General features: G+C 38.4%; 1 protein-coding gene across 1 annotated transcript in view; it reads left to right on the top strand.

The window, feature by feature from the left end:
* Positions 1-18158: 18158 nt before the first annotated feature.
* The window catches only part of sppl3 (signal peptide peptidase 3), a 31932-nt gene continuing 22362 nt past the window's right edge, over positions 18159-27728 (top strand). Inside the window, exon 1 of the mRNA XM_030743186.1 lies at positions 18159-18632. Coding sequence (XP_030599046.1) covers positions 18607-18632 — 26 coding nt within the window. The 5' untranslated portion in view covers positions 18159-18606. The remainder of the gene's footprint in view (positions 18633-27728) is intronic.

The following is a 27728-nucleotide window of genomic DNA, read 5'->3' on the forward strand; positions in this document are numbered from 1 at the left end:
GGGTTAAATGCTTGTCAAATGTTCTTGTTTACAAACAACTCAATAAATACCTGTCTTTTCACAATCTTTAAGGGTTCAGGGTTCAGAACCAATCATAGCACAGAAACAGCTCTTACTAAAGTCATCAACGAGCTAAAGATCAATAGTGATTCGCAGAGTTTCAATTTTAGTTCTTCTTGATCTCGCTGCTGCTTTTGACACTGGTGATCATGACAGTCTAATTAAAAGTCTTAATGACTCAGTTGGTTTGACGGGTCAGGTTCTTGATTGGCTCTCATCACATCTAAAGGGTAGACGTTTTCAATTGCAAGTTTTAGATCTGCACAAATAAAAATTCAGTCAGGGGTTCCTCAAGGGTCTGTCCTTGGTCCATTAGTCTTTAACCTTTGTACGCTCCCAGTTGGTACTGTTATCAAGAATCACAATATATCCTACCATTCTTATACAGACGATACACAGTTGTACTTATCATTTTCCTCTCATGATCTAACTAACTAATGAGCTGAATGGATGACATTAATGGCGGGATATCTAGAAACATTTTAGAACTGTACAGAGACAAGACAGAAATATTTATTGTTGATCCAAAAAGTCACAGACAAAAATGTTCATATTTATCATCCTGTTGCTAAACCACAGTGAGCAAGTCAGGAATCTTCGTATCACTGTGGACAGTGAGCTCAGTTTTGACAATCACATCAACAAGGTCACCAGAACTGCTTTCTATCACTTAAAAAAACATATCAAAAGTTAGAAATTTCCTATCTCAAACTGACTCTGAGAAATTGGTCCATGCATTCATATTGAGCGGTTTAGATTACCGTAATGCTCTATTTGCTGGATTAGCCAAATCATCAGTAGGACAACTTAAAGTCCTTAAAGGTACACAAAAATGTGAACATATTAACCCAGTATTAAAGACACTTCATTGGCTCCCAGTGCAATGTAGAATTACATTTAAAATACTTTTATTAGTTCACAATGCTCTCAATGGTTTGAATACATCTCTGAATTGCTCACTGTTTACAACCCAGTGAGACCTCTCAGGTCAGCAGGTGCAGATCTTTTAACTCTTAACAGAATCTAAGCTTGCTGAAGGTGCCTTCAGTTAATGTGCTCTGTTCTTGGGAACAAGCTGCAATCAACCTGAGATCAGTTACAACTGTGCATACATTCAAATACAGACTCAATATGGTTTTATTTACACAGGCCTACACTTGATAGGGTGTTTTATATAAAGCTGTTTTCACTGCCCTAAGTACAGGTTTTTATGTTTTTATGTGATATATAAAAAAAATGCCACTGGCATATTTTAATAAAAATGTAGATAAAGTTCATTTAAACAAGATTTGATTAAGGTCATGAGGTGACATGTTAGCACAAAGGCTTAAAATGACTTGTCAAACTAATTGCCATAGTGTTTTGGATTTAAGAAAACATTATTATTATTATTATTATTATTATTATTATTATTATTATTAATAATAATAATAATAATAATAATAATAATACATATTGTTAATTATATCATTAAGTACAATTACATAGTAATTGTATAAAAGCGTGTGATTTGCATAATACTTTTAGAATGGATTTATGTAACTGATTAAAACACCATTATATTGTCTAGGTGCAGTATATATTACAATTAATAAATTACTAGAGTTCAATACTTGATTAAAGGAACCTTTGCTTTTTGATATCATCTGTATTCAGCAATACTTGTATCAGCAACGTAATGATTTCAGGAAGTATGGCTCATCTTGATGATTCAGTGGGTTGAAAGGATGGGTTCCTGCTGTAGTGTTACATACATTATTATTCAACAAAGTGTTTTATGCTTCAGGGAGATAAGGTTACCAGATGCAGATTCTGAGAGAAGCGCATCATATTCATATTAACACAAACAGAAAATAAAATGACTTTATCTTAAATAACTTCCTCTTTTTCTCCTAATGCATCCTGTCAGCTGGATTACTTTGTCAACATGTAATCTTTGTCTTATAAATCTTTTCAATGTTGACTGAACTGCAAATAAAAATGTTTGGCTACATTACCTGAGAGGGAAGTCTTAAGTAAGGATGTTGAATAACTCTAAAATTCACTGTAATGTGGATTTATGTTGTTTAAATCAGCGCGCAGAAAATCACATTTTCAAATCAGTTAGAAAACCTCAAATGCCCTTCTGAATGTCCTCGAGAACTTTCAAACTTTTTTTTCCAGTCATGTCGTCTATGACACTTTTGTCCATAACACAGTTGACAAAACAATTATTTGAATGTCTATTTTCCTAGCTTTTTAACTTTTTTTTTTTTATATGAAATATACCCCTAATTGTAGAATCACTCTTAAGGAAAACAGTCAAACCTTGTTTTGTCTCTCTTAGGATTTAGCGGTCCATATGTGTCTCTCCCTTGCTTAGTTAAACTACCTTTGATCTAAAAATGAAATGAGCCTAAATACACTGGAGCATCATTGATGGCCGTGTTCTTTACATCCTGACCAGATGCCCACGCTCATAGTAGTCCTTTCCTTTGAACCTCCTAATTAACATGGTCCTTTGAACTGGAGTCGTGTTATTGTCTTGAAAGCTGACCCCTTGCTTACCTAAAGATTATGATGTTCACTATCCTGGAGCTAAAGGTGCTACATGTGATACAGAAACCCAAACAGTATGTCAGCATCTTGGCACAGACGCACATGTGCTGCAAGAACAAGAACAAGAGGAGCAAAGCTAACACGATCCAAACCCTGATCCTCCTCCTACTAACCAAGCTGAGGTTGTGAGGGAACTTTTACTGACAGTGAAGGAAGGTTTATGATTAATTCAGCCACTCCCCATTCTTGCTGTTTCTTTAGATATTCATCCAAATCTAGATCATCTATAGGAACCAAACCCTCTGTATGCAACTAACCAGCAGTTTCCCAAACACAAAGGCACTCTGATCAGTTCCTAGTAATTAAACCAGCAACCTTTCAGTCATCCTCTTGTCCACCACAGGTTAGCTGTCATTCTGTTTCTGTTTCCTCTGCCATGTTCCAGTTACAAAATGTTTCAGTCCTTAATGTTTCAGTTGGTTTACTAGACCAATCCTTGCTGCACAAGATGATGAGATACCTTCTGGTTTTCCTGCCACACCATTACAGGGTCCCCCACAGAGTTCATGTGTTCAGCTATCAAATCCTCCAGTTGCAGGCTCTGCTCAACCTCTTGTGTCCATTTCCTCTGGGCGGCGGTAGTGTTCTCCTCTAAGGCCACAATCATCTACATCTCATGTTCTGCAAGAACAGGAACCTTTGGCACCCACTATTACTACCACCTACTAGTAGAGCACATGTATACAAGTTTGAGGCCCTTCTTTCCCAGACCTTTAGGTTCCCAGACCTAAAGACAAGATGCAGTACAGGATGTTCCAGATGGCAGTTAGTAACTTACTTGACCCTAATGAGACAGCACTTTAATTATCATGTACTTCTAGATTGCCTGAAAGTAGATCAAGCAAAGTGACTAGCTCTTGCCTTTTCTATTGCGTCTGATATATATACTCAAGCCACTAAAGCCAAACAACTAGCTCTGAAAGAGCTAACAAATATTCTTTATCTTTTATCAGAGTAGGTGAAGGCTATGCTCTCAATAACTTTGCTCTTTTGTGTACAAACTCTTCTTCTTGGCACCACATGTGATTGAAGACATTCAGAACTATGTTATGGCTCCCCGTGTTGATTGTCTCCTTGAAAAGTAGAACATACTAGTCACTTTAAATGGTATGTCTACAGGAAACAAGCAGAAAGAAAACATGACTTCTCTTTGTTCTCATCCTGGTTAGAAACTAGGTGGCGCTAATAAATTTAGTGATTCAGTGCAGCCTTCAGAATGCTGTGCAAAGTCTAGCAAAACCTACGCATATTGCTGCTCACCTGAATGCCACATTAGCAAATGCCCTGAGTTCACTGGCAAGCCAAAAGATAAAGAGATAAACTGGATAAAGCAAAACAAACATTGCTGGCGCTGTAATAGGAGCAGGCTGCATAATGTGATCTGTCTTGTGCCACCTGCAAAGAACACCTACAAATGCTGTGTCACTGTGACAGCATACGTCTCAAAGTTGTGAAAGTGCTTTGGCATAATGGTAAAAGAACCCTTGAAACACATGGTGTTCTTGATGATGGTTCTCAACGCGCCACTCTTCTGACATTGGTTGTGTTTTTTTCTTTGTATGCCTCATTTTTGTATCTGTGAACACAGAGCTGATGTTCTTTGCCAAAATGCTCCAGTTTTGTCTCATCTGTCCAAAGGACATTCTCCAAGAAGTTTTGTGGCTTGTCAATATGCATTTTGGCAAATTCCAGTCTTACTTTTTTATGATTTGCTTTCAACAGTGGTTTCCTCCTTGGTCGTCTTCCATTAATTCCACTTTGGTTCAAACAGTGATGGATGGTGCGATCTGACACCGATGCAGCTTGACCTTGGAGTTCATCTCTAATCTCTTTGGAAGTTGTTCTGGGCTCTTTAGCTACCATTTGTGTCATCATCTCTTCAATTTGTCATCAATTTTCCTCTTGCAGCCACATCCAGGGAGGTTGGCTACAGTTCCATGGACCTTAAACCTCTGAATAATATGTGCAACTGTAGTCACAAGAACATCAAGCTGCTTGGAGATGGTCTTGTAGCCTTTACCTTTAATGTGCTTGTCAATAATTGGCTTTCTCATCTCCTGAGACAGCTCTCTCCTGAGCTTTCTGTGGTTTATATGCAGTGTGGTACCCACCATGATACCAAACAGCACAGTGATGACTTTTCACCCTTTAAATAGGCAGACTGACTGGTTACAAGTTAGAAGACACCTGCGACGCTAATTACAGCACATACCTTAGTTTAACATGTCCCTGTGGTCATCTTATTTTCAATCTTTTCAAGAGGTACCATCATTTTTGTCCAGGCCCGATTTAATAGTTTGATTTTTAAATAATTCTGTTGAATCATAATTCAAAAGCAACATCTGATTTCCATTAGTTTATTTTCAGTAAATTTTGATTTATTACTTTTGTCAGTTTCAAGTTGTTTCAGTGAGCATTGTGGGTTTTTCTTTCTACCCTTATGAATCTCCTGCAGCAGTCAACACTCCAAGGATGTGCTTGATTACATTCTCTAGTTCTCCTACAGATAAACTGCACTGGAGTGTTGAAATACTTGACAAAGGACCTTTGTGTAGTAAGAAAACTATCAATTCAAAGCAGGACCAACAAGCCTCAGGAATTTAAGTTGCCAGTAATCATTATGCCACTCCCTTGCAAGGCTGGCAAATTTGTCCCCTATGAACATACCTCAGTAGCACAAAATTGCTTTCCATTGTTATGAAGATGATACTCAGGTTTATGTGCCCCTAAAACGGAAGGAGGCCTACTCCATACAGACTAAGTGTCTCAAGGAAATAAAAGCTTGAAAGGCTCTAAATTCCTGAATTTTAAAGAAAATTGGCATCTCTGGTGGGTCCATTAGCACAGTATGTAAAGCCTACTGTCACAAGCCCAGGTTTTAAGATGGACAGGAATTTTAAATTGGATGGTCAGATCAGTGCAGTGGTGAAATCCAGCTTCTTTCAGCTGAGACAACTGGCAAAGATTAAAAAAAAAAAAAAAAAAAAAATTCAGTTGAAAGATCACTTTAAAGTAGTCACCCATGCCTTAACTACAACTCGGCTGGATTACTGTAATTCTTTGTATGTTGGTGTTAGTCACTTCTCCCAGCCTCATCTTTAGCTGGTGCAAAATGCTGCCACATGGCTTTTAAAGGAGACATATCATGCAAAATCCACTTTTTTAGCCCTTACATTTTGTTGTGTACTTTGAGAGTGTACGAGTGCAGGAAATTTAAATGCATTCTGTCCCGGTGCTACATAGATATCTGTATATTCTTTTTGGGTCATCATTTTCAGTTTGTTCAGTTTTTATCTATTCCCTGTTATGTTTTCTTTCCTCTTATGTTACAGTATTTGCTGTGGAACTGCTAAATAAGGACATGGACGTCCGGCTTACCGATTTCGCGAATCCACCATTTTTTTCTGGCAGTGATTTTGTAGTCCAAGTTCAGTTATGTCGAAGTTACAAGTAGACAAGTCAAAATGTTCGGTTGTTGGGTGTATTAACCCACACGATTCCTTACGTCGCCCCAGCATCAGAGTGTCTTCAAATCATTGCAGTTCTACTTTATATAAACCACAAGTGAATGGCTTACATATGAAAAGGAAGGATTTAAAAGCATGATATGTGCCCTTTAACTGGAACACAGAAGAGGGAGCATATTGCTCCTGTTTTATCCTCACTGCACTGGCTGCCCGTCCATTTTAAAATTCTTTTAATTGTTTTCAAGTCCTGTCTTTGCCCACCTCTCTGGTCAGTGGTTGCTGTTTTATAAAAGTATATAAAGTGTTTTATAAATAAAGTTGGCTTGGCTTTATGCCAGATTAGTGTCCAGCAATTATCTTTAAATCCCAACAAGCCTGAGGCCATGATTATAACTCCTCCTGAACTATATCCTAAACATAGTCAGGTGCTGACTTCCTTTTGTTCAACTGCTAAGTCAAGCGCTTGTAATCTTGATGTAACATCAGATTCCTCTCTGGACTTCAACTAGCATATAAAATCTATTTCACATTCTTGTTTTTCATTTTATTTCAAGTGATTCCCACAGTATGGCCTGGGACCCCTGGTAAGCCACGAAGGTACTTCAGGTGGGCTTCAGTAATAACGGAAATTCAGTTTGAAATTACTTAAGTATCTAGAGTTGCATATTAATATAAATGTATTTATTTATTTACTAATATATAAAAGGTTAATTAAAACTGGTTATAAGAGGTGGTTAGTTTGTGGGTCACATATTGGCATTAGCACTTTATATATGGTTGAGTAGCATAAGCAATTTATAGCCAGCAGCCTGTGTTTTTTTTTTTAAATAATTTTTTCAAAGAAAATAAATTTTTGTCTCTTGTATTTTGATTTGAGTGAAGATTTCAGATTGGGTGGGCCCCATGGGATTTTCTGGTTTTTAAGTAGGCCGTGGCACTCTTGACCTTGGGAATGGCTTCTTTAGACTATTTATCCCATCTTCTTACTAAACACACGGCTGCTTGCTCTCTTTGGCCACATGTTCAGCATTTGTTAGTTGTTCCACGTACAAGTTTAAAGACTAGTGGGGGACAGAGCCCTTCAGTCTGTGCCCAAGGCTTTGGAAGAGTCTACACTCCAACTATATTTTGCTGACTGTGGATTCTTTTAAAAAGCAGTTAAACTTTTTTCTTTTTTAAAAAAAAATCAGGATTTCTTTTCCAAGTCTTATTGATGGTAACTTTTTTAATCTGTACTACTTGTCTGTGAAAGGTACTTTACAAATTAACTTACACCAGTTTCCAAATCTAGTGGAGGCTGGCTAAGCTAACCTCTGAAGAAGTCCACAGCACCAAAGAAACTTGGCACAGCTCTCCTATAACCCATAACGCTGCTAATGATGATACAAGAGAGAAATCCTTGTTGGATCTTATCAGCCCAAACAGATGGACCAATAGCCCACCATTCCTGCATGATCTGCCAGATAGCTGGCACAAAGTTCAGCCCATTGAACCTGGCAATGATGAAACAGAGTTGGGTAAGTCCTGTAGGGTAATCAATACCCCTGTTACTGTTCCAAGTATAAACAGTTTCAAGACCCAGATATCACCACCCACTCTCTCGATTCCAAACAGTGAAAATCTTTCTGAAGCTGAAAACCTGGGAGCAGAACAAGAAGCCTTCTAAACCCTCCAAGCACAAATGGACTGCTTTAAGACACTCCAAAGAAAAGTGCATCACTATAAACTTTACCATAGTACTGCAAACTAGTCAGTGTAACCTGCACTAAACTGAAGGACAAACCAGATCTTCAACCAAACTCCATAGTGGTGATTGCTGATTCCGAGCCAGTGGGAGCCCTTTGGCCTGTCGGAAAGTTGACACGCCTCCTATAAAGCAAAGATAGTCGCATCAGGACAAGACCTACATCAGGCCTGTAGACTGTCTGATCCCATTTCCTGCACTCCCTGAAGATCCCTTTCAATTATGGTTTGTTTAAACACTTTTCTCACTAGAAAAATGGGGGGGGCAAAGATTTCTATTTTATTTACCCTTTTCCTCACTCACACCTCACCTCCCTTACCTCACTTCTAGCCCACCTTGTTTTTTCTCATCACTGATTGGCTCCTGTGTTCCTTTATTCCTTAAGTTTAGTTTCTTTCAGAATTCAGCAGGCTGTGTATGCGTCCCCTTTGTGTAACTACCTTTAATAAACCCAAAACACTAGAGAATCACTGATGGCTGTGTTCTCTGCATTCTGAATGCATTTTCTTTAAACCTCTTAAATAACAAAAAGCATGAAGAATGCATGCATTTTCACAGTGTCATTCATCAGGGGTCTGTATCTTGTATGTTTCATGAAATACAGGTATTCAGTTATTTCTTGCCGTTATCTTGCATCTAGATGTTTTCTGACATGGCGAAGAGTGACTGGAGCTGCCCTGAGGGCAATACTATGAAACAAGTTTAGCACAGCCAGGGTATCTTTTCCTGATCTAGCTTCACTTATACTCTGACTGACTGAAAAGTCAGCACAGGGTTTCTCAATCAAGCCGTGAGCATGTTGATTATAAAGGAGGTTTACTGTTATATAATATGAAGTAGTAGATCAAAGTATAATATTAGAAGAATACAAAGAGGCTAAACACATAATACAGGCTGAAAGCAACACAGCAGCTGCATCCCAAGAAGCAGCGTATGCAATGTGTATAATAGGATAAGTGCTGTACTCTAGTATAGTATTAAAAGGCATTTTATTAATGTGTGTGCACTTTAAGCACCATGGTCAGTAAGACTGGAATAGTGCCGTGTAAATGCTAACTGTGTAAATTAGCAGACTTCTCACTAACACACCTGTGACTGTACTTATAAATTGTACTAAGTTAACAGACTCGACTCGAGGCCTTATTCTTTCAGCTGCAGAGCTGAAGGTGTTAAAATATAAAACCATATATTAAGGATTACAGAACAAGACAGTTGTTTTAAAACTGTAGCCATCAGGAGAAATAAACCAAAGAATAAAGTTATTTTAGACAAAAAATGTTGGACTCACTAAAAACTAGCCTATGCTAACTCCTCCTGCCACCAGTTCCTGAGATCTTCTATGAATGCTGCTGCTATTTTATGGAGAATTCATTCGCCAGTGGATGGTGACTTCATACAAGTCATCTGGATGAGGTTATGCTCAAAATAGGTAACATGTATGACGTCACCATCCACTGACCAATGAATTCCCCATAAAATAGCGGCAGCATTCAGGGTTAACCCTGAGGTTTCTGTACTATGAAGGTGGCTCACTTCTTACCGTCAGCAAACAGTTTTACAACAGTTTTATTGTTCTGCAAGCGCTCATATATGATCTTAAATCAAGAAGGTGTCCTGATTTACTTGCTGACCTCATATCAAATGTGTACGTAGACTAAGCCTGTGTTTGAATTCTGTTCTTATTTCTAATCTTTACTCTGAGACCCTTAAAGGGCACCGAGTCTGCAGCTGAGAGAATAAAAACTAAATCAGTCGGGAGCATTTTACATGTGGATCATGTTAAGCCGTACTTTACCAAAACCACTGAATGTAATGCAAACTGGGTGTGCCGGAATGTGCGTGTATTGATTTGGTGATTTAGGAAATGTATAAAATGTTGTTCTAGTTCATTATATCTGCTTCTGGGTCTCTTCACACTGCTGGAAACAGCACACACCAAGAATAGCAGTTCAATCAGTCACATTAATTCCACTTTGATATCTGTTTTCCACGTTTCCTTTAACAGTCTGTAGGACAGTAAACTTAAATGCTTTAATGGATCCAGTTTAAAGTTTAAAATCTATAATGTGCAGACGTCACCTTGGAAATAAACAGCAGCACCGAGGGCGCACCCAGCAATAAAATTATTAACTGGAATTAAAAAGGTTATTTTATGATTTTCTGCCGCATTCATCTGTTGTCCTTGCATGTTACTGTTATATTTTAATGTTCTTTGTAGATTTGTAATCACATTTCATCTGGTGTAGGTGGCGTAGGGATCGTTTTCTGCGGAAGAAAAGTCATGTGACCCGGGAAACGCCCCTTTTTAGGCGCTGCGAACGACTCACCTTTTCATGTGAACGCGCAGGGGAAACCTTAGTTTAACTTAACGAGTAGATAACCAGCTTCGTACGATCACTTATCCTGATCACCAATGTTAGGGTAAGTGAATCCAGATAAGGAAAAAATACCCTGGATGGGCTGAACTCGCTTCCTAGTATAGGATCCTTGTCAGGTCTGCCGGAAAAGTTATCATACGATATGATACAATGTGATGTAAGACGTGAACCGCATTCGTTAAACTGAAAACGCAGGTGAGCCGTGGTCAAGCCAGCCACCACATGAATTTTCTTGCGCCTCGACCCTAAGTTTTAAGGTAGCTCTTGTCCGTTCTTAATTATTGTTCGACGTAACTATCTGTAATAATGACATATTACAATTATATGTTTTATATTGTGCATTTTAAGACAGTTTGTGTTTGTGGTTTGAAATGAAACTATGCACACATGTAGAATAGGTGCGCCTGAAGAGGAATCCCCCGAGATCAACGATAAGGATGGTTTTTTTTTTTGGTTTTTTTTCGATATCACAGAATAAAAGAATACATCTTGATTGGGAAAAATGCAACTGGATGTTTACTTCTCTTAATTTCCTCAAAATAACAGGTGTCAAGCTTGTTCACTTCCCCACAGTGTCAAACCAAGTTATAACAATACAATGTTATAGTTAACAAAACACACATTTACATTAGTGGTATTAGTCAAACTGGCCTTTTCATTGGAAGATCAGATATGTCGCTGGTTTCAGGCATCATCAATACTTGGCATGACTGATGTGGTGGTGAGTTTGTCTCTGTTCAGTCCGAGTGGGTGAAAGTAAACAATAATCATCCTAGTTCGACAGTGCCTGTTTATCCAGCAACAGAGCGGTAAACTTAATGCTCAGCGAACCTGCAGCAGCAGCTAAACGCTCTAAATTGCAGAATTACCACGAAACGTCTGCGCAGTCTCATGTTGCGTTTAATCCCAAAGGTAACTAACAGTTCTCCCGTGTACAAATACCATCCTTTGACGTTGTAAACATGGGAATCTTCCCGTCATTTACCCTCCCTCCCACATGACATGAATGCAGCTTCGTAGGTCCAGCCAATAAAGTGCTGGGAAACTATTGGTGACGGAACAGGTACCCTGGGCCAATCAGATTTCAGTTCTTTTTGCCCCACCTCCGCCCTCGACCTGCTCATGATTTACTGATATATATATATATATATATATATATATATATATGAGCAGGTCGAGAATTTTGCCACTAATAACAATGAGCACGTCATTATATGGGCACCAAAATACATAATTTAAGAGCTTTGACATATCTAAAGTTACTGTAACCATTGTGTTTGTGATCACAAAGGATCATTTAATATCACATAACATTTACCTGTTAATTTGCTCAAACGCTGAGTGTTAATTCTGGTCTGAAAACAAAACCCCTTCAGCTGGTGTCTAGAAAAAACGATCCTCTCAAACTAACCCTAAACCAGCATTTACCAAAAGTTCAAAATTACACAGTGGCATTTTTTTTCTAAGAAGTGAAAGGATAAACTGTCTCTCACAAAAGACCCAGGTAATCTCCAGTTTTATTTCAAGGCAGATGAAGGCAGGTTGGAGGATGCTGCCCTAGAATTTATAATGCTTTTGTCAATGCTGATTCTGTACTCTGTTGCTCAGAACAGATTGTGCATAATCTGTAAGAGAAGCAGTTCTTTGTAGATTTTGGTAATCCCAGCACTCGCTGTCAAGAGGGAATCCCACTGCCCCCTTTCTGACCTCTCATGGTATCTCTATCTAAAGCACAATCTTCTCTGGCATAAGCTAATCCCTAGTAAGAAAAGGCCTTAGTAAGAAAAATCTTCTATTTTCAAGCATGGTTATTTATTTTCTGGAATGAAAACCTTTCTTTTGATCAATACATGTGTAGTATTTTAACAGCTTTGATATGAATGCTATAAATAAGTGAGAACTAAGCAGGAGAGATCATATTTTTAAGGCATAGTGCCAAAGTTTAAAGGCTCAGAAGTAATTATACTGATTTACATGAAGCTCAAACAAAATCATCATCTGTAATGCTTTGTTTTAAAGGTGTCTGCAGTCATGCATGAATTAGATACACAGACATCAGCAGAAGCCCATGCTCCCTCGGGCGTTCACTGCAGCTTATGTTGTTGCAAGGTCTTAGGTAATGGATTCAGCTAGTTTACAGTGTTGGTGTATATTCAAAATGGAATTAGGTGCTTACAGGGGCATAACCACAATCCTCAAACTCCCAGACACACAGGAAAATACTGATAAAAACAAGATGGAGAGGCAGCCAGGCTAGCTTTCCAACTCACTGTACAAAGTTTCCTGCAAATAAATGCTGTTTATGTCAGACTGAATAGTAGCCAAATTAAAATACAAATTACACTGACCTCCAAAAGTACTGGAACAGTGAGGTCAATCCCTTTATTTTTGCTGTCGACTGAAAACATTTCAGTTTGACATTAAAAAAAAAAAATCAATATGAGACAGAAGATCAACATCTCAGTTTTATTTCCAGGTATTTACATCTGGGTCTGATACACAGTTCAGAACTTAACACTTTTTATCTGAACGCACCCATTTTTCTTGTGACCAAAAGTATTGGAACAGATAAACTTAAAATAGATTAAAGTGAATGAGACATAATATTTAGTTGCAGATCCTGTGCTTGCAATAACTGCATCAAGCCTGTGAGCCACTGACATCACTATATCTTTGTATTCTTCTTTTGTGATGCTTTTCCAGGCTTTCACCACAGCTGCTTTCAGTTTTGGTTTTTTTGGGGTTTTTTTTGGGGGGGGGGGTCTCCCTTCAGTCTCCTCTTTAGCAGGTAAAATGCTCTACAGGGTTTAAGCCTGGAGAATGAGTAGGCCAGTCTAAAATCTTCCACTTCTCCCCCCTGATGAGCTCCTTTGTAGTTTTGACAGTGTGTTTTGGGTCATTATCTTGCTGCATGATGAAGAATCTCCCAATGAGGTTGGTTGGATCTTTCTTTAAATTGATAGACAAAATGTTTCTGTAGACTTCTGAGTTCACTGTACTGCTGCCATCATGTGTGACATCATCAGTGAAGATTAATGAGCCCGTTCCAGAAGAAGCCATGCAAGCCTGAGCACAGCTTGTATGTTTGGGATCATGAGCAGATCCTTTCTTTCTCCAAACTTTAGCCTTTCCATCACCTTGGTAAAGGTTCATCTTTGTCTCGTCAGTCCATAAAATTTTGTCCCAGAATTTCTGAGGCTTGTCTCTGTACTTCTTGGCAAATTCCAGCCTGGTCTTCCTGTTCTTCTTGCTAATCAGTGGTTTGCATCTTCTAGTGAAGTCTCTGTACTTTTGTACATGAAGTCTCCTATGAACAGTAGATTGTGATACCAGCACTTACAATGTTTTTGTCATCAGCTGTGGTTGTTTCCTTGGTTTACCTAAGTAACATTACTTGATGACTTTCTTCTTCAGGACATTCCAAACAGTTGTACAGACTATAGCCAATGTTTGAGCAATGGCTCTGATTGATAACTATAAGTGCACAGTCTGCACAGGCAAAACCCAAATCTGAAACTGAGCATAGAAATTCAGTGCTGTTTATTGTTTGAATAATCGATGTAACAGGACACACCTGGCAACAAAACACACCTGTCAGTCACATGTTCCAATACTTTTGCTCACAGGAAAAAATGGGTGGCTTCAGACAACAGGTGCTATATTCTGAACTGTGTATCAGATCCAGATGTAAATACATGCAAATAAAAGCTGAGATGTTGATCTTTTGTCTCATATTGATTTATTGATGTCAAACCCAAATCTTTTCAGTCTACAGCAAAAAAAAAAAAAAAAAAAAAACAAAAAAAAAAAAACGGGATTGACCTCACTGTTCCAATACTTTTAAAGTGGAGTGTGTAGTCAAACATCAAAGTCTCTCAAATTAATGAAAAACAAATTCAAATTTATTCTTACTAATAAAATCAAAGAAGAACAAAGAAATTTTAACCTTTCAGTAGGCGATATGTGATCGCATGTGTGAATGTAATTGGCAATGAATGTTTGTAACAGTTTGAAAAGGGTAAGTGTGTATTTGTGAGGTGTAGAAATGTAGAAGATGAGAAACATTAACCAGAACCAAGAGAAAAGAAGAAGTTTGAGGAGTCCTAAATATAATATATGTTTGTCTGTCATATGTGACGATGACCAGGAAAATCATCAAGTTTGTGAGATTAAAAAAAGAATAAGGCTATCCCTGATTTTGAGTACAATGTGTTCGCTGATGGCTAATGAGGCCAATGTTGGCGATAAACATTTGATCACGTGTTGCATATGGGTACAGTTAGGACTGTAGGAGCACTTCACTATCAGGGATCTTATCACTCCAGGAGATAGACAGCAGTTTATGCAGGCAGTTCATGTGGAAATCATTTAGTTTTCTTGTCCATGTTTCACAAGCATACAACAATGATGGTAAGATGACAGCTTACTAGACTTTCAGTTTTGTTTTTAGCTTGATGCCACGCCTGTCCCGTACGGATGCCCATAGATGCCCAAAAGCTGCGCTGGCTTTGGAGATCCTCGGGTCTACGTCATCGTTAATGTTGATCAAATTATTGATAGTGCTGCCAAGTACACAAACTTCTCCGAGTTCTTCAGAGTTTTGCCATACAAAGTGATGTTGGGAATATAAGTAGGACTGCACTGGAGTGGGCTGATAAAGAACTTCAGTTTTCTTGGTGATTATTGTAAGGCCAAAGTTATCACAGGCAGAGGAGAAGGATTTCATGCATCAAAGTTTCAGAAGAGGCATTTAGAGCACAGTCATCAGTGAACAAGAATTCACATATTGGGTCCAGTCTGAATTTGGATTTTGCCTTAAGCCAATTAGGTTGAACATCCCACAATTCGTTCTTGATCTGATCTGAATGTCGCCTTGACTGTTGGAGAAGGCATCTTTGAGCTTCGCAGTGAAAACAATGCAGAAGAGGGTTGTGTGCGTACATATCCCTGCTTAACACCATTGGTGACTGGGAAGACCTCCGATGTCTCTCCGTCATCCATTACCCAAGCTAGCATTTTGTTGTGAAACTGACTAACTTGGGTGATGATTAACTTGGGTGGACAACCAAACTTTGACAAGGTGATCCACAGGCCATTGCAGCAAACTGTGTCAAAAGCTTTTGTTAAGTCAGCACAGGTGGTGTAGAGTTTATGGTTTTGCTCCTGGCACTTCTCCTATAGAAGTTTTAGGTTTTCCTCAACTTTTGTAGGACCCACAAAGACAAAGAGGTCATTGTTGTGTCCCAGCAGGTCAGACAGGAAGTTATGTCCAGAACCGCTTGAGGGATCAGCTCATTTTCTGCTGTGTCTGCATACCAGTTCTTGGTACTGGTATGCAGTACTCCTGTTGCTTTTGTTAGTTTCTTCCCCTCTCTCCCAGTCTAGTTAACCTTCCTTCTTTCCCTTCATCAAAATGGAAAGGGGCTGTTCTGGAGAGATATTTTTTGTTGTTTTGGCTATATGCTTGGCATTGTTGTCCTGATGTTTCTGTCAACAGTAAAATCACCAATGAAATTTTAATATGCTCACTCTGTTCTGAACTCCCATCATGTTTGACAAATGATGATCTGAGTTATGATCCATTCCACTTTCTCTTATTTTATCAATCCATCATTCACATGTATTAAATCTGATGAACTGTACATTCATATATCTTGTCTTGTTAGATCAGGTCAAGACCTTGCTTATAGTCTTATTATTATTATATAATGTAGTTTTGTTTCCATGTGCCCATCTGGATACAGATCACAACCCTGCCTAATGCCTGGAAATTTCCCTGTGGCCATCCATGGCAATGTATCTTAAAAACAGATGATATCCATGAGGTATTCAAAGTTACCATAGAGGAATCAAAATATATTTAGTCATTGTCTAATTGATTCTCTTATTGTTTCTGTCAAACAAACATTTTCACTTTAGCACAAAAAAATCTAATAAGCAGAATACCATTAAATGCCCTGACCACACTCGTGATGACTAGAGAACACAAAATCTATTTTGGACATGTGGTCTCTAACACGCCGTCTTATCAGTTTGTGCATTTTGTGTGGACTTTGATGCTTCCCTGGGGACTGAGTCCTTAATAGTTTTGGTGACCCCCTGACCTTTCCTCTCTCACCACCATCTGGCCAAAGTATCCGCTTGAGGATATGGAAGTCTAAAGGGCAGATTGCCACTCAGTTAACTCAACAGACCTATACTATTCAGAAGATAAAAAAAAAAGCAAAATTTGCATTCTGTACCTTTAGTCAAAACAGCATCTTTATCAGATCATTACATTGACAGTTAGAAACTGTTAAATGCCTCTGTCTTTCTCAAAGCAACAAACCCTGGCTTTAATGATACAGTGGTCCTTCAGATATGTTGTGTGCTGATAAGAATTCTTGAACAGGATAAAGACTACAGCTGTGATGCCGCAATGCTCAGTGATGAGAAAAGTTAACATCTGCAAAAATTGGCTAGATGAGCAGTCAGGTCCAGAAGCAAAATTCTAGAAATTCACAAAAATCTGCAAAAAAGCACACAAATCCATTAAGTAACTGTCGACCAAATAAAAAGGCTGACTGTTTATCCTTTTGGAGAGTGTCTGTTCTTTGTAGCAATCTATACATATAATGTCTGAACCAAAGTTAGAGAACAGCTGACACTTTCATTACTACAGCCATATGTTTAGCAGGACTAATAATAATAATAATAATAATTTTGTGGTCTTTGGGTGCCAGTTGGCAGGTAGTGTAATTTGGTATTGCAGTGTTTTTGTTCCCATAAAATCTCCATTCCATGTTCACAAAGGGAATCAATAATCTATTAGTGGTTAGGCTGCGGCATCACTACTGGTGAGGGACAATGGAAGATGGCAATATGAAGTTACACAATGGCACCCGACATTTATTGCTGCATAACACATTATGAAATTAAAGCTGAGCCAGTCTCAACTTTTTGTTCAGTGCTCTAATAGTGCAGGGAAGCATCAACCAGTCATATGCTTCCATGTTTGCAGACACACAGTGGATTTCTACTTCTGTGTTAAGTCCAGGCCATAGTTACATTGCAACTGCAAACCCTTCTAAAACCCTAACCTGACATCCAACTCCCTAGAAATGTAACTGCATTGCCAGTGTCTCAGCAGTATAGATTTAAATGCTGACAATGGTGTTGGGCACTTGCTTAGGCTGTGTTGTAGGCTCTACGCAGAGTCAACACACAAGTATAAATAAAGTGACAGACAAGCCCTTATATATATATATATATATATATATATATATATATATATATATATATATATATATATATATATATATATATATATATATATATATATATATATATATATATATATATATGTGTGTGTATATATTTACCATTTTTGGCTGGATTATTTCAGCAGATATTGCTTTGCTGTTGTGCTGTGTATTGCACCCTCTTTTATTTATATTTTGATAAGGGGCATTCAAATTCAAATGGGCTGATTTACAATTCCAATCAACAAATTGTCCTGATAACTGTACATTTCTGTAATGGGCTCCGTTTTATATATATATAATTTTTTTAAGCTCTAAAACTACTGTCTTTTAGCACTCTATAAACCTATTCAATTTAATTTAATCTAAAAAAAATAATTGTCTTAATGGTAAAGTATATTAGTTAAATATTCATGTGTTGCCCGTTTTTTCACTATTTTGTCTTTAAAATCATGTTTCCTTATTATGTCCAATGATTCGGCAATTAATTGCAATAACTCGTTGCCTTTTCACAATCGACGTAATGCTCACGGCTTTAGTCGGAGGTGTATGTTAAGCTGCACGGCTGCCAGCTGAAGGGAAACCATTACAAACGTTTTCGATGCATGAAAGCGTTTCCGTGCACGTCCTATTTGTAAACCTCTTCAGTAGGGCGATTTTGCGCGCTCCCGTGGACTCGCCATAGAAAACAAAGCTGAACGTCTTCCATAACAGCTAGGGGTGCAGACTTGAGGAATATCCGAATTTAGTCTGCATACAACGAGCTGAATATGGATTTACTGTGGGTGTAGCATCGTTGGAGACCGAGCCTTCTCGGCTGGGGTGACGGCAGGACATTAGCGAAACCACCGAAAATAACAGCTGTGTCTTTTTTTCTCGGGGTGCTTTGTCTTGTCCACCTAACGATAGCAAACCATCACTCTCATTTCAATCGCAAGATATTCAGCTAGTGCTTACTAGCTGCCGCCGGGATGTATCATCATGTTGTCACCAAAAAGTAACTGCTAGGACGTCGGATTGTGAAGGAAAAGCAAGAAAACCTCTCCCAGGTCCCCACGGGTTCTCACCGGGACCTGAATCTGTGTTAGCCACAGTCGCGGAACCCACTGTTTTCGGCGATGGCGGAGCAAGGCTACTCATCCTGGTGAGTACGCACATGCATTGCGCTACCGATTGGTAGCAGCTACCTAACGTTAGCCGCTGTTGCTACTGCCAAGCCTTATTGCAATAGGTCATTAAACCAATTAACTTTATCTCTGTCAGTACACAGAAACGCTTGTCTCTTCACGTCGACACTTTCAGATGCATTTATCACCGTCTACAGAGCAAAATCTCAGACATCCAGATATTTTTCCTTCAGCATGATTATTGCTAACAGCTAACTTTGGCTAGCCGCAGCTAATGAGCAGCCTCAGCTGATGGCGTGCTAACGTTTTCCAGCCACGGTTAAATCCAGGGGCTGTTGTAAGGAAATGCTAAAGAGTTAGCAGCCTTGCTAATGGCTCGATAAACAGAATTGGGTAGTCATTTTGCGAAATTTTCGTTCGCTCATTAGGGAACAGAATGCTTTTTGGAGTTTTGTACAATAAACGCAGCATTGCAAGATAGAGTCAAAAGGCTTAGTTTGTTATCCGTGCCAACAAATTGGCGCTACCTGATTAGCCAGCTAGCATTCGTCGTCGACCTGCTGCTTCACACAATAACAAAGGTTCAGCTGTAGCTAAACTAGCATCGGTGTTATGTCACAAAATGCAGTTTTTCCGTACAGTGGCACACGATGGGCGGTCACAGATGTCACATTAAGGTCTCGACCTTTGCAGACTTAAAGCCCTTGTGGTGTCATGGTTAAATTGTTGGCGAAAGTGCAGATTGCACGAAGCAGAGATGATGTGATAAGTAAAATACGTTGTTTCCATGAATGACCCCTTTCTCGTGTCTTATTTAATGTATACTAGGTTATACTTGGCTGATCTAAGAAGTATATATTAAGTGTTTGTAATCATGTGTTCAAGGAGATCTTTTTGAGTTTTAGAAGGCCCAGTGAACTCAGTCTTCTCCAAGTGCAGAGTGGGTTCATTGAGTTGTACAATGGACTAACTTATTTAATGTCACCCTTTCTGTGAGCATTCCCCTCTGGAAATCCCTGATTTTTGCACTTAAAAAAAAAAACAAAAAAAAAACAATTGAATGGCTCTTATCAGTCTTAGATCAGTAAACTAAAGCCTTTCTGTTACAGTGATATCTGTAAAAGCAGATACATTTTTCACAACTTTATTGCCAGCAGTGTGCCATTGTGTTCATGTAGCTTTTAAAAGCACTCTTCTGTAAACCTGTTTGTGAGGGAAATGTATTATATGAAAAGCCAAAAACACTGTAAAATATCTAGCGTTTGGCTGAAGCTTTCTCACCACATCATTGACATTTACCTTTCGTTTGGTCATCTTAACATGCTGATAACACAAATTTTGCTTTAGTTTTAGTTTGACCTGCACTTCGAGGTTGAGGGGAAATCCATGAAAGGAATAATTCTGAGTTTAACTTGCCCCTCCTCTCCCCAATAACAGTTATGTTTGCATACTCATGACTTTTGGAATTGTGCTTTTTGATGCTGCCTCAGTAGCACAGACAGAAAATGAAAATAAAAATAGCAATTAGGACTAGTTTTCTTGTTTTTGCTTGCTTTGAAATGAAGGATTGTGTCAACAGCTTACATTTGTTACCTAAAATTCCAAAATAGTTCTACTTTACGTTTTTATACTTTTTAAGAAAGATACATTTACACATTTTAATTGCATCTAGTCCATAGGTTTTGCATTGAAACTTGGTGTTTGAAGGGGTTGTCAATAATTTTGTCTGTCATGTAATTGGATCTCAGAATGCAAATTACTCACCAAAAACTGTACCTTCATGTTCCTGTTTGATAAGAAATGTGTTGGTGAGGAGTCACTAACCTATAAAGCTTAATTTATGACACAACACCTATAAAACCCACTGCAGATATGGATAGATAGATAGATGGTTCTTCCATAATCCATATTTTTGCGCAAACACAAAAAACTGAATTGTGGTTGTTTTATGTGCAGACCCACATGTCCCTTTTGCACGTGTTTCTTATATAATGCTGATAGTGAGGCAGATTAAATCAAGTCTGAATCTAAAAAGTTATGATTTATTGCATTATTGGGAAAACAAGCTATAACAATCCCCTTAATTGGTAAGCTATCGGAGATCCGTCTGGTCATCTTTGATCATTATCTGTAGCCAGACCTTGCATTAACATGTTCCATTATTGTTCATGCTCAGCACAAACTTGTTCACACTTGTTGACCCTAGTTTAGCACAAAGGGAAACTCAAAAACAGATAACCTCTAGCAAAAAGGAGAAAAAGATGGATCAGACTTTAATAGAACTGGATTGAAATCTCTAACAGTGAAGATGGTTATGGAAGATTAAATTAGAGTAAAACAAATCTTTATAAAAACCTTACTAACTGGCAAAAGCTGCACTTAAAGGTTTTAATAAAAAAAAAAAAATCTTATTTGATTAGGGATTCTGTGTATGCAGTCATTATGTCCTAATCACCATTGAAGTTAGAGTTCATTTAGATACTTTAACTCCCCGAATAAGTGCCACTGAGCATTACCCAGATGGCTCCCGAGGAGCAAGACTTTCTTCTAGAAGGACTTTGGGGAAATGCAGCTGCTTCAGAATTCTCTCTGGTCTAATCTGCATGTATATGAGTATCTTTTCTTCCTCTGTGTTCTCAAAAAAAAAAAAAAAAAAAAAGCCAAAACACACACACATTCACACAAGCAGCTTAGAAAGGGGGGAAAAAAACACACAATACAGGCACTGATAAGAACATGCCAAATGGATAAACCACAAAGCCACGTTGGCCAATCAGAGCTAGACTCTGTGACGTGAGAAGTCAAAAACTGTCAACCCTGCAGATGCAGTTTCTGAATATCTTGACCTTTGAAGATTTCTAAAAGGAAAGGCCAATTTTAGTGACCTAAAACTGTATTTGTGTGAATGAAAGGCCAAAATCCATGGAGAAGAGAACCTATTTTAAAAAAATAAACATGTAGTGCCAGCCAGGCCCTACACATTTTGTGACTTAATTTCTGTGTTAAGCAAGACTAAAAAACATTTTCATGTAATGATACCTGCTTAGAAGTGTATTTCTTCTAATATTTATGATTTTAATGAAACCTCCCCAAAATGAATTTGTTTAAATGGGGCTTGGATGCATAGTTGCTTGTGTTGATTTGCAAGCTCAGCAGAAAAACAGACCGTGACTATCTGTTGTGCTTGAAATAGCTTAAATGCCACTGAGGAGCTTCAGAGATGAATAATGTGTAAATGTGGAATTATAGTCATATCTCAGAGCTTGTGTGCTCACACAGAATTTCCTTTTTGCTTTGCAGCCAACCTGAGATCTATTTTAATTACTGCAATGTGCACAGACAACCATCATGGCAGAATAGTGTTTGTAGACATAAGCTGTTTTCAAACACACATTTAAGGCAATTTTGGGACAATCTGATTGGGATATTTTCTGCTTTTCTCACTTGTAGCGAACAGCAGGAAATAGTCCAGACCCATTTGGATTCTGCTGGAAATGTTAGGTTTGCTGTGAATGCACTGCAGTATTAGCTGCTCTGTTTGAACATCAATGCAATCCGACTAGGAAGTTGGCAGGTTAGAAAAAATAATGTCCAATCCAACTGCATTGGATTTTTGCGTTCTCCCCTGCACTTCTTTTGGATTAGGTCTAGAAAAGCTCAGAGCTGCAGTACGTGTCAAAACGTCTTCACCTTTTCTACATTTTTGTTGACATTACCTAGTCAGTAGGTGATGTTTTCATAGCAATATTAGCAGCAACATTCGCAGTGTCAAATTTCACTAAATGATCTGCAGGATTTTCTGTATTTCAGTTTTAAATCGAGCTTTTAAAGTAGTGCAGATGATGTCCGTTTTTTGCAAACAATCGAGCTTTAGTGCCACTTTTGTCTGTTTCTCTCATTTTGTCCTCACCTCTGTTTGTGCCTCTTTAACAGGAGAGCAGCAGCTAGGCTAATCCCAGTCCAGACTACATCACACATTGAGCCACTGAATGCAACCTTGTGTTCCCAATACTTTTCAGAAAATACCAGTTGTGCATTTTGATAGTAAAACCATTAAATTAACCAACTACTGGCTTAAATTACATTCCTAAGTTCATTAGTAGTGCAGCTATTTGAAGACAAGTTTCTGATAGACATTTGTTTAGGGTGCATTTACAATTTCTCCTGTGCCCCAGTTAACTTTATAGCAAGTATATTTGTTTTTGGGTAAATTGCCAGTGAATAAACCACAGCAAGCCCAAGTTATCTTGATTCAGAACCACTGGTGGTTGTTCTCTTCTAGTTTCTCTTCCTCACTTTTTAGTTGTGCAGCTGACAGGGTGCATGCTGTGTAAGTCAGAAATGACCAACTGTGACATTTCAGATCAAATTATGAAAGTTACACTTCCTAAAGTGAAAATATTAGGTGCACAGAGCAGAGCTGTTCAGTTGTCTTTTGTTGTATGGCACTCTTTCTTACAAACTGATCAGGCACTTGTCATATTCTGAAACTTTTGGTCAGTCAGGAGTTAAGGAACTTGTCCCTTTTATTATAACCATTTAAATTCTTCCATCATGGAGACCCATTATAGATCTCAAGTATGGCAGGCTTTGACATATCCACTGACTAGAGGTCTACTGACCACCTTATGCCAGTGATAATGTTTACACTAGTTACAGTTATCAGTTCATCTGTGCAGCAAACGTGGTGAAGTAGCACAACAGCAGTGAAACTTGTATTTTACGGTGGAGCTGGAGCCCCACCTCTCTGACATACAGAGCAGCAAACAAAGAGTTAGCCCTCGGGCTGAGATAAATTATTTATTTATTTTGAGTTGACAGTAGGCACTGCACGGTGGCGCAGTGGTTAGCTCTGCTGCCTCACAGTTAGAATACCATCTGGAAGGCCTGGGTTCGATTCCACCTTGGCCCAGGCCTCTCCCTCTCTCTGTGTGGAGTTTGCATGTTCTCCCCGTGCTTGCGTGGGTTTCCTCCGGGTACTCCGGTTTCCTCCCACATTCCAAAGACATGCACTTAGGTTAACTGGCTACACTAAATTGCCCATAGGTATGAATGAGAGTGTGAGTGGTTGTTCATCTCTCTGTGTTGTCTGTGTTCAGGGTGTACCCTGCCTCTCGCCCTATGACAGCTGGGATAGGCTCCAGCACCCTGAACAGGATGAGCGGAAGCGAATGGATGGATGGATGGAGTTGACAGCAGCAGTGCTTGTTACTGTAATCATAATCAAAACCTACACTGGTTAAAAAGCCATAAAACTTATTATTTTAGTTCAAGCAGCCCACTAGTGGGTGGGAAGAGTGACAGTAAAAATATCCAAAGGGGGCAGTAAAACCGTATTGACGTTCATTCTGTGTATTTTTTTCCTCCTTTCACATATCACTGGTGTATATCCTTTGGTAGTGTTTCCACTGTCAGCGGCACTGCAATGCTGCTGAAATAGAGGTCACTTTTTAACAAGAAGAGTCCTCGCTCTCATTTCTCTGGAAACTGGTTAATTCACACATTTGTGAATAAGGTTGTCAAAAAAAAAAAATGATACTAAGATTCTTATAAATACTAAAAAATTACAGCTCTGATTAGAGACAGCAATAGTATTAATACAACAGTGCCATCTTTGCCTCCAGGCAGGCACACAGCCCCTCCCCTCACTAGCAGCTGAACAGATGAACAGCAGCTGATGTTCACAACACTGAACACTTTACTGACTTTTTGAAATTCCTCAAAGCTTCTATTTCAACAGCATGGAAGTGTTTAAGAAGTTTTCATAAGTGCTAATGTGACTGGCGCACACATCAACAGTAGCCGCTTCGCTATTAGCAATTACCCAATAGCAACATTTGCTGTCATCATTAATCTAGCAGCTGTGGCTAATAATAAAATTAATAACATTGATGTTGGAGCTAGGCAGCAAATATTATTGGTCCTGCTCATCTGTGACGTTAATACTCTTTTAAGAGAATAACATGTTTGTGTCGAGTAGGGCTGCAACGATTCATCAACATAATTGATGATGTCGACTACAAAAATTAGTCGACGTGGAATTTTAATGTTGATGCATCATATTCTAAAACCACGTGATTTTGTAACTGCATACATTACAGGAAGATATGGGGGCAGTATTGCCTCCATTGTCTGCCAATAACAACAATATTAAAGAAGAAGAAAATAACATAAACAACATAAAGATGGTGGAACAGAGAGCAGGATGGAGAAAATGAAAGAAAATCGAGACAGACTGTCAAACATTTCACATAAAACAAAAATAAAGTTGAATGCAGACTGTGCAAAGCAGAGCTTTCCTTCCATGGCAGCATCACTGCAATGTGTGACCGCTTAAAACCTTGGAGCTGTGACGTCAGCTCCAGATGGGTACGTTTGTCGCGTTGATACCCTGTTAATGTTTGTACAGTCATTTTTCTATTAGATTACCTGTTGGAAACAAGGTCTCATGGATGATGTTTGCTAAACTTTGTTAGCTAACAAGTGAAGGACAATAGGAGTTGTCTCCTTTTTTTTCCCCCTCACATTAATATCGGTGTTCATTCTGAATAGTAAACCTCATGTACTGAATCATCTGTAAACTTTTCAGTTGTTTTGGATGGGAAAAATCTTTTTTGATTTAATTTGAATTTTTGAGAGGCCATTTTTATTTACTTATTTGCTCATTATATTTTCAGTTAAAAATAAAATTTGCACTCACTTTAATATGCATGATTTATTTGACAATTATTGTGATGATCACAGTGTTAAAAATACATTGGATTAGTTTCAAACTCACATTTTTATTTTAATTGTGAGAAGAGGCAACAAAGTGATAGTCACAGGTGGGTAGGATTGAACATCAAAAAAAAATCATTGACAGATTAGTCGACTACCAGAATAATCTTTTGTTGCAGCACTAGTGTCGAGTACTCAAATGTAATAAGTAGGTCTTGCACAAAATCTCAATTTCACCAATTTATTTTTGCCATCAGAGCATGAAGTAAAATGGAGGCCATATCCTACAGAAAATTGGCAGATTGTAAAAAAAAAAAAAAGATTCAAACGCTAATCTAGTTCCTGGGCTCATTTCCATCTTCTTAATAATGCAACAATGATTACAAATCTTAAAAAGCACTAGTGTGATTCCAACTATTCCAACTTTATTGTAAACATTCAGTATTTTTATGTTTTATAGAAACTTGTTTCCAGAAAACCTTTTAAGCTAAAATTATCATTCAGTCCTGCAGGTAGCTTTGTGTTGAGTGCTGAGATCCAACACATCTCTGAGAACGTCAAGTCCAAAGGAAGGAGTGGGAGGGGAGAAAAGTTTAGCTTCTTGGTGGTGTTTGGGAGGGCATATTCTATGTTCCCAGTACACATGACTATTTACTGTTCTGAAATTCATTGTTTGACTGTTGTCTTTGTCTAATGTGAGCTTGAACACAGGAGCTTTTAGGCATATAGATTACTGATGTTGTATTGCAGTTTATGAAATGTTTGATAGGGAACTTCTTACCAGTATGTGGATGGGTAAAATATATCTAAAATGTTGTTAACACTGACTGCATTTACTACCATCTGAAGTTTCCTTTTAGGTGAAGCCAAGTATGATTAGGTTTGCTTGGCTGAAAATTATGCACAAGATTATCTCTGATTGTTTGAGCTCTTTGAAATGATAGGAGGGGAGGCATTTCATTTAGTGATAGTTCAGCTTTTAAGATGTGCCAGTGTCTTGTTAATTATGTCCCTGGGTTTCTGATGATAGTGGGTAAATTCAGTGATGAAAGCTATTATTTGTGTTTCTTCCTGTTGAAGTTTTAAGGCTTTAGCAGTTCAGATTTTGAACACATTAAAGCATGGATGAGGGCTCTGTCAGTTATGGATTTATGGTACTTTCTTTCATTAAATCATGGTATGTTTTCCTTTAAATGTCTTGGACGGTTGCTGTTGAATTGAATTATGGAGGTGTAGAGAGGTGGCTAGTTCCACAAATTTATGGGGTTTAATTCACATTGTATTGCAGAATTTGAAAAGGATGCACTTGAATTTACATGTCTGAACCATTTTGAGTTCCAAGAAAGTACCATCCCTCCATAATTAACATGGCCTACACCCAAGTCAATACCTTACAGTTATTCTACTGTATTTTTTAAAAAAAATTTTGTTTTCCACTACAGCAGACAACTTAAAAACAGAATGATAATACCTCTTAATTTTTTTGGCATTTTCTTCCTCCATGATGTTAATGGTGATACAGACTATTTTTCTGTGGATCTCTATTGACTTCTAGAATCGTGACAACCCTACTTGTGAGTAATGCATCCAAACAACAAACTTGCCAGTACAACGATTGTGGTACTACAAACTATTATACAAGGCCACGCTAACAGAGTTTTGCAGCTGATTCTTGGTGTCATAGTGTGTCTGCGTGTGTGTCTGCGTGTGTGTGTGTGTGTGTGTGTGTGTGTGTGTGTGTGTGTGTGTGTGTGTGCGCGCGTGCGTGTGCGTGGGTGGAGGTTATGAAGAGTAATTCAGGTAACGAGATCAGTGGACCGTTTTTAGTTCAGTGCTATTTATGCCTGTATATTGTGAACAGTTCGTGTGCAGTTGCATCATATTAATCAGTCTGTGGGTATCTCATTGAGTTCTTTCATTTGAGGGATTTATCTAACTAGCGACTATGCTAACATTAATTCCATCCATCCAGTCTTTGAGAAGCTTTCAATTGAGGTTGTGGACAAGGCTAAAATGCTTGTCAAAATATTTTTGTTACAAGATTATCTTAACAGAGACTAATATTTGCATATGAATTTCAACTGCTTGTCCTTTTCATCGCTGACAGATGAAAGTGAAAAGGTTGCATCTGTAAAGGCTCAGCATTTTGGAAAGGATATCATGTGGGACAAGATTAGGAAACCGAGGAAAAATAAAGGGAGAAGGTGGTGGAGATGAGTGTAAGAGCAAGTACTGCTCACGGTGCCCATGATAAGATTTGAGTTATGTTACTGCTCTGTTCAACACAGACAAAAATGAAACTGATCACACGCAAACAGCGTCTACGGCAGAGATATATTTGTGGTGGCGTTAAGAGTACATGCGTGTTTTTAAAAATTTCACTATGTCTACAGTGT

Source organism: Archocentrus centrarchus, chromosome 12 (genome assembly GCF_007364275.1).
Source record: "Archocentrus centrarchus isolate MPI-CPG fArcCen1 chromosome 12, fArcCen1, whole genome shotgun sequence".
NCBI classification, from domain to species: Eukaryota; Metazoa; Chordata; class Actinopteri; order Cichliformes; family Cichlidae; genus Archocentrus; species Archocentrus centrarchus.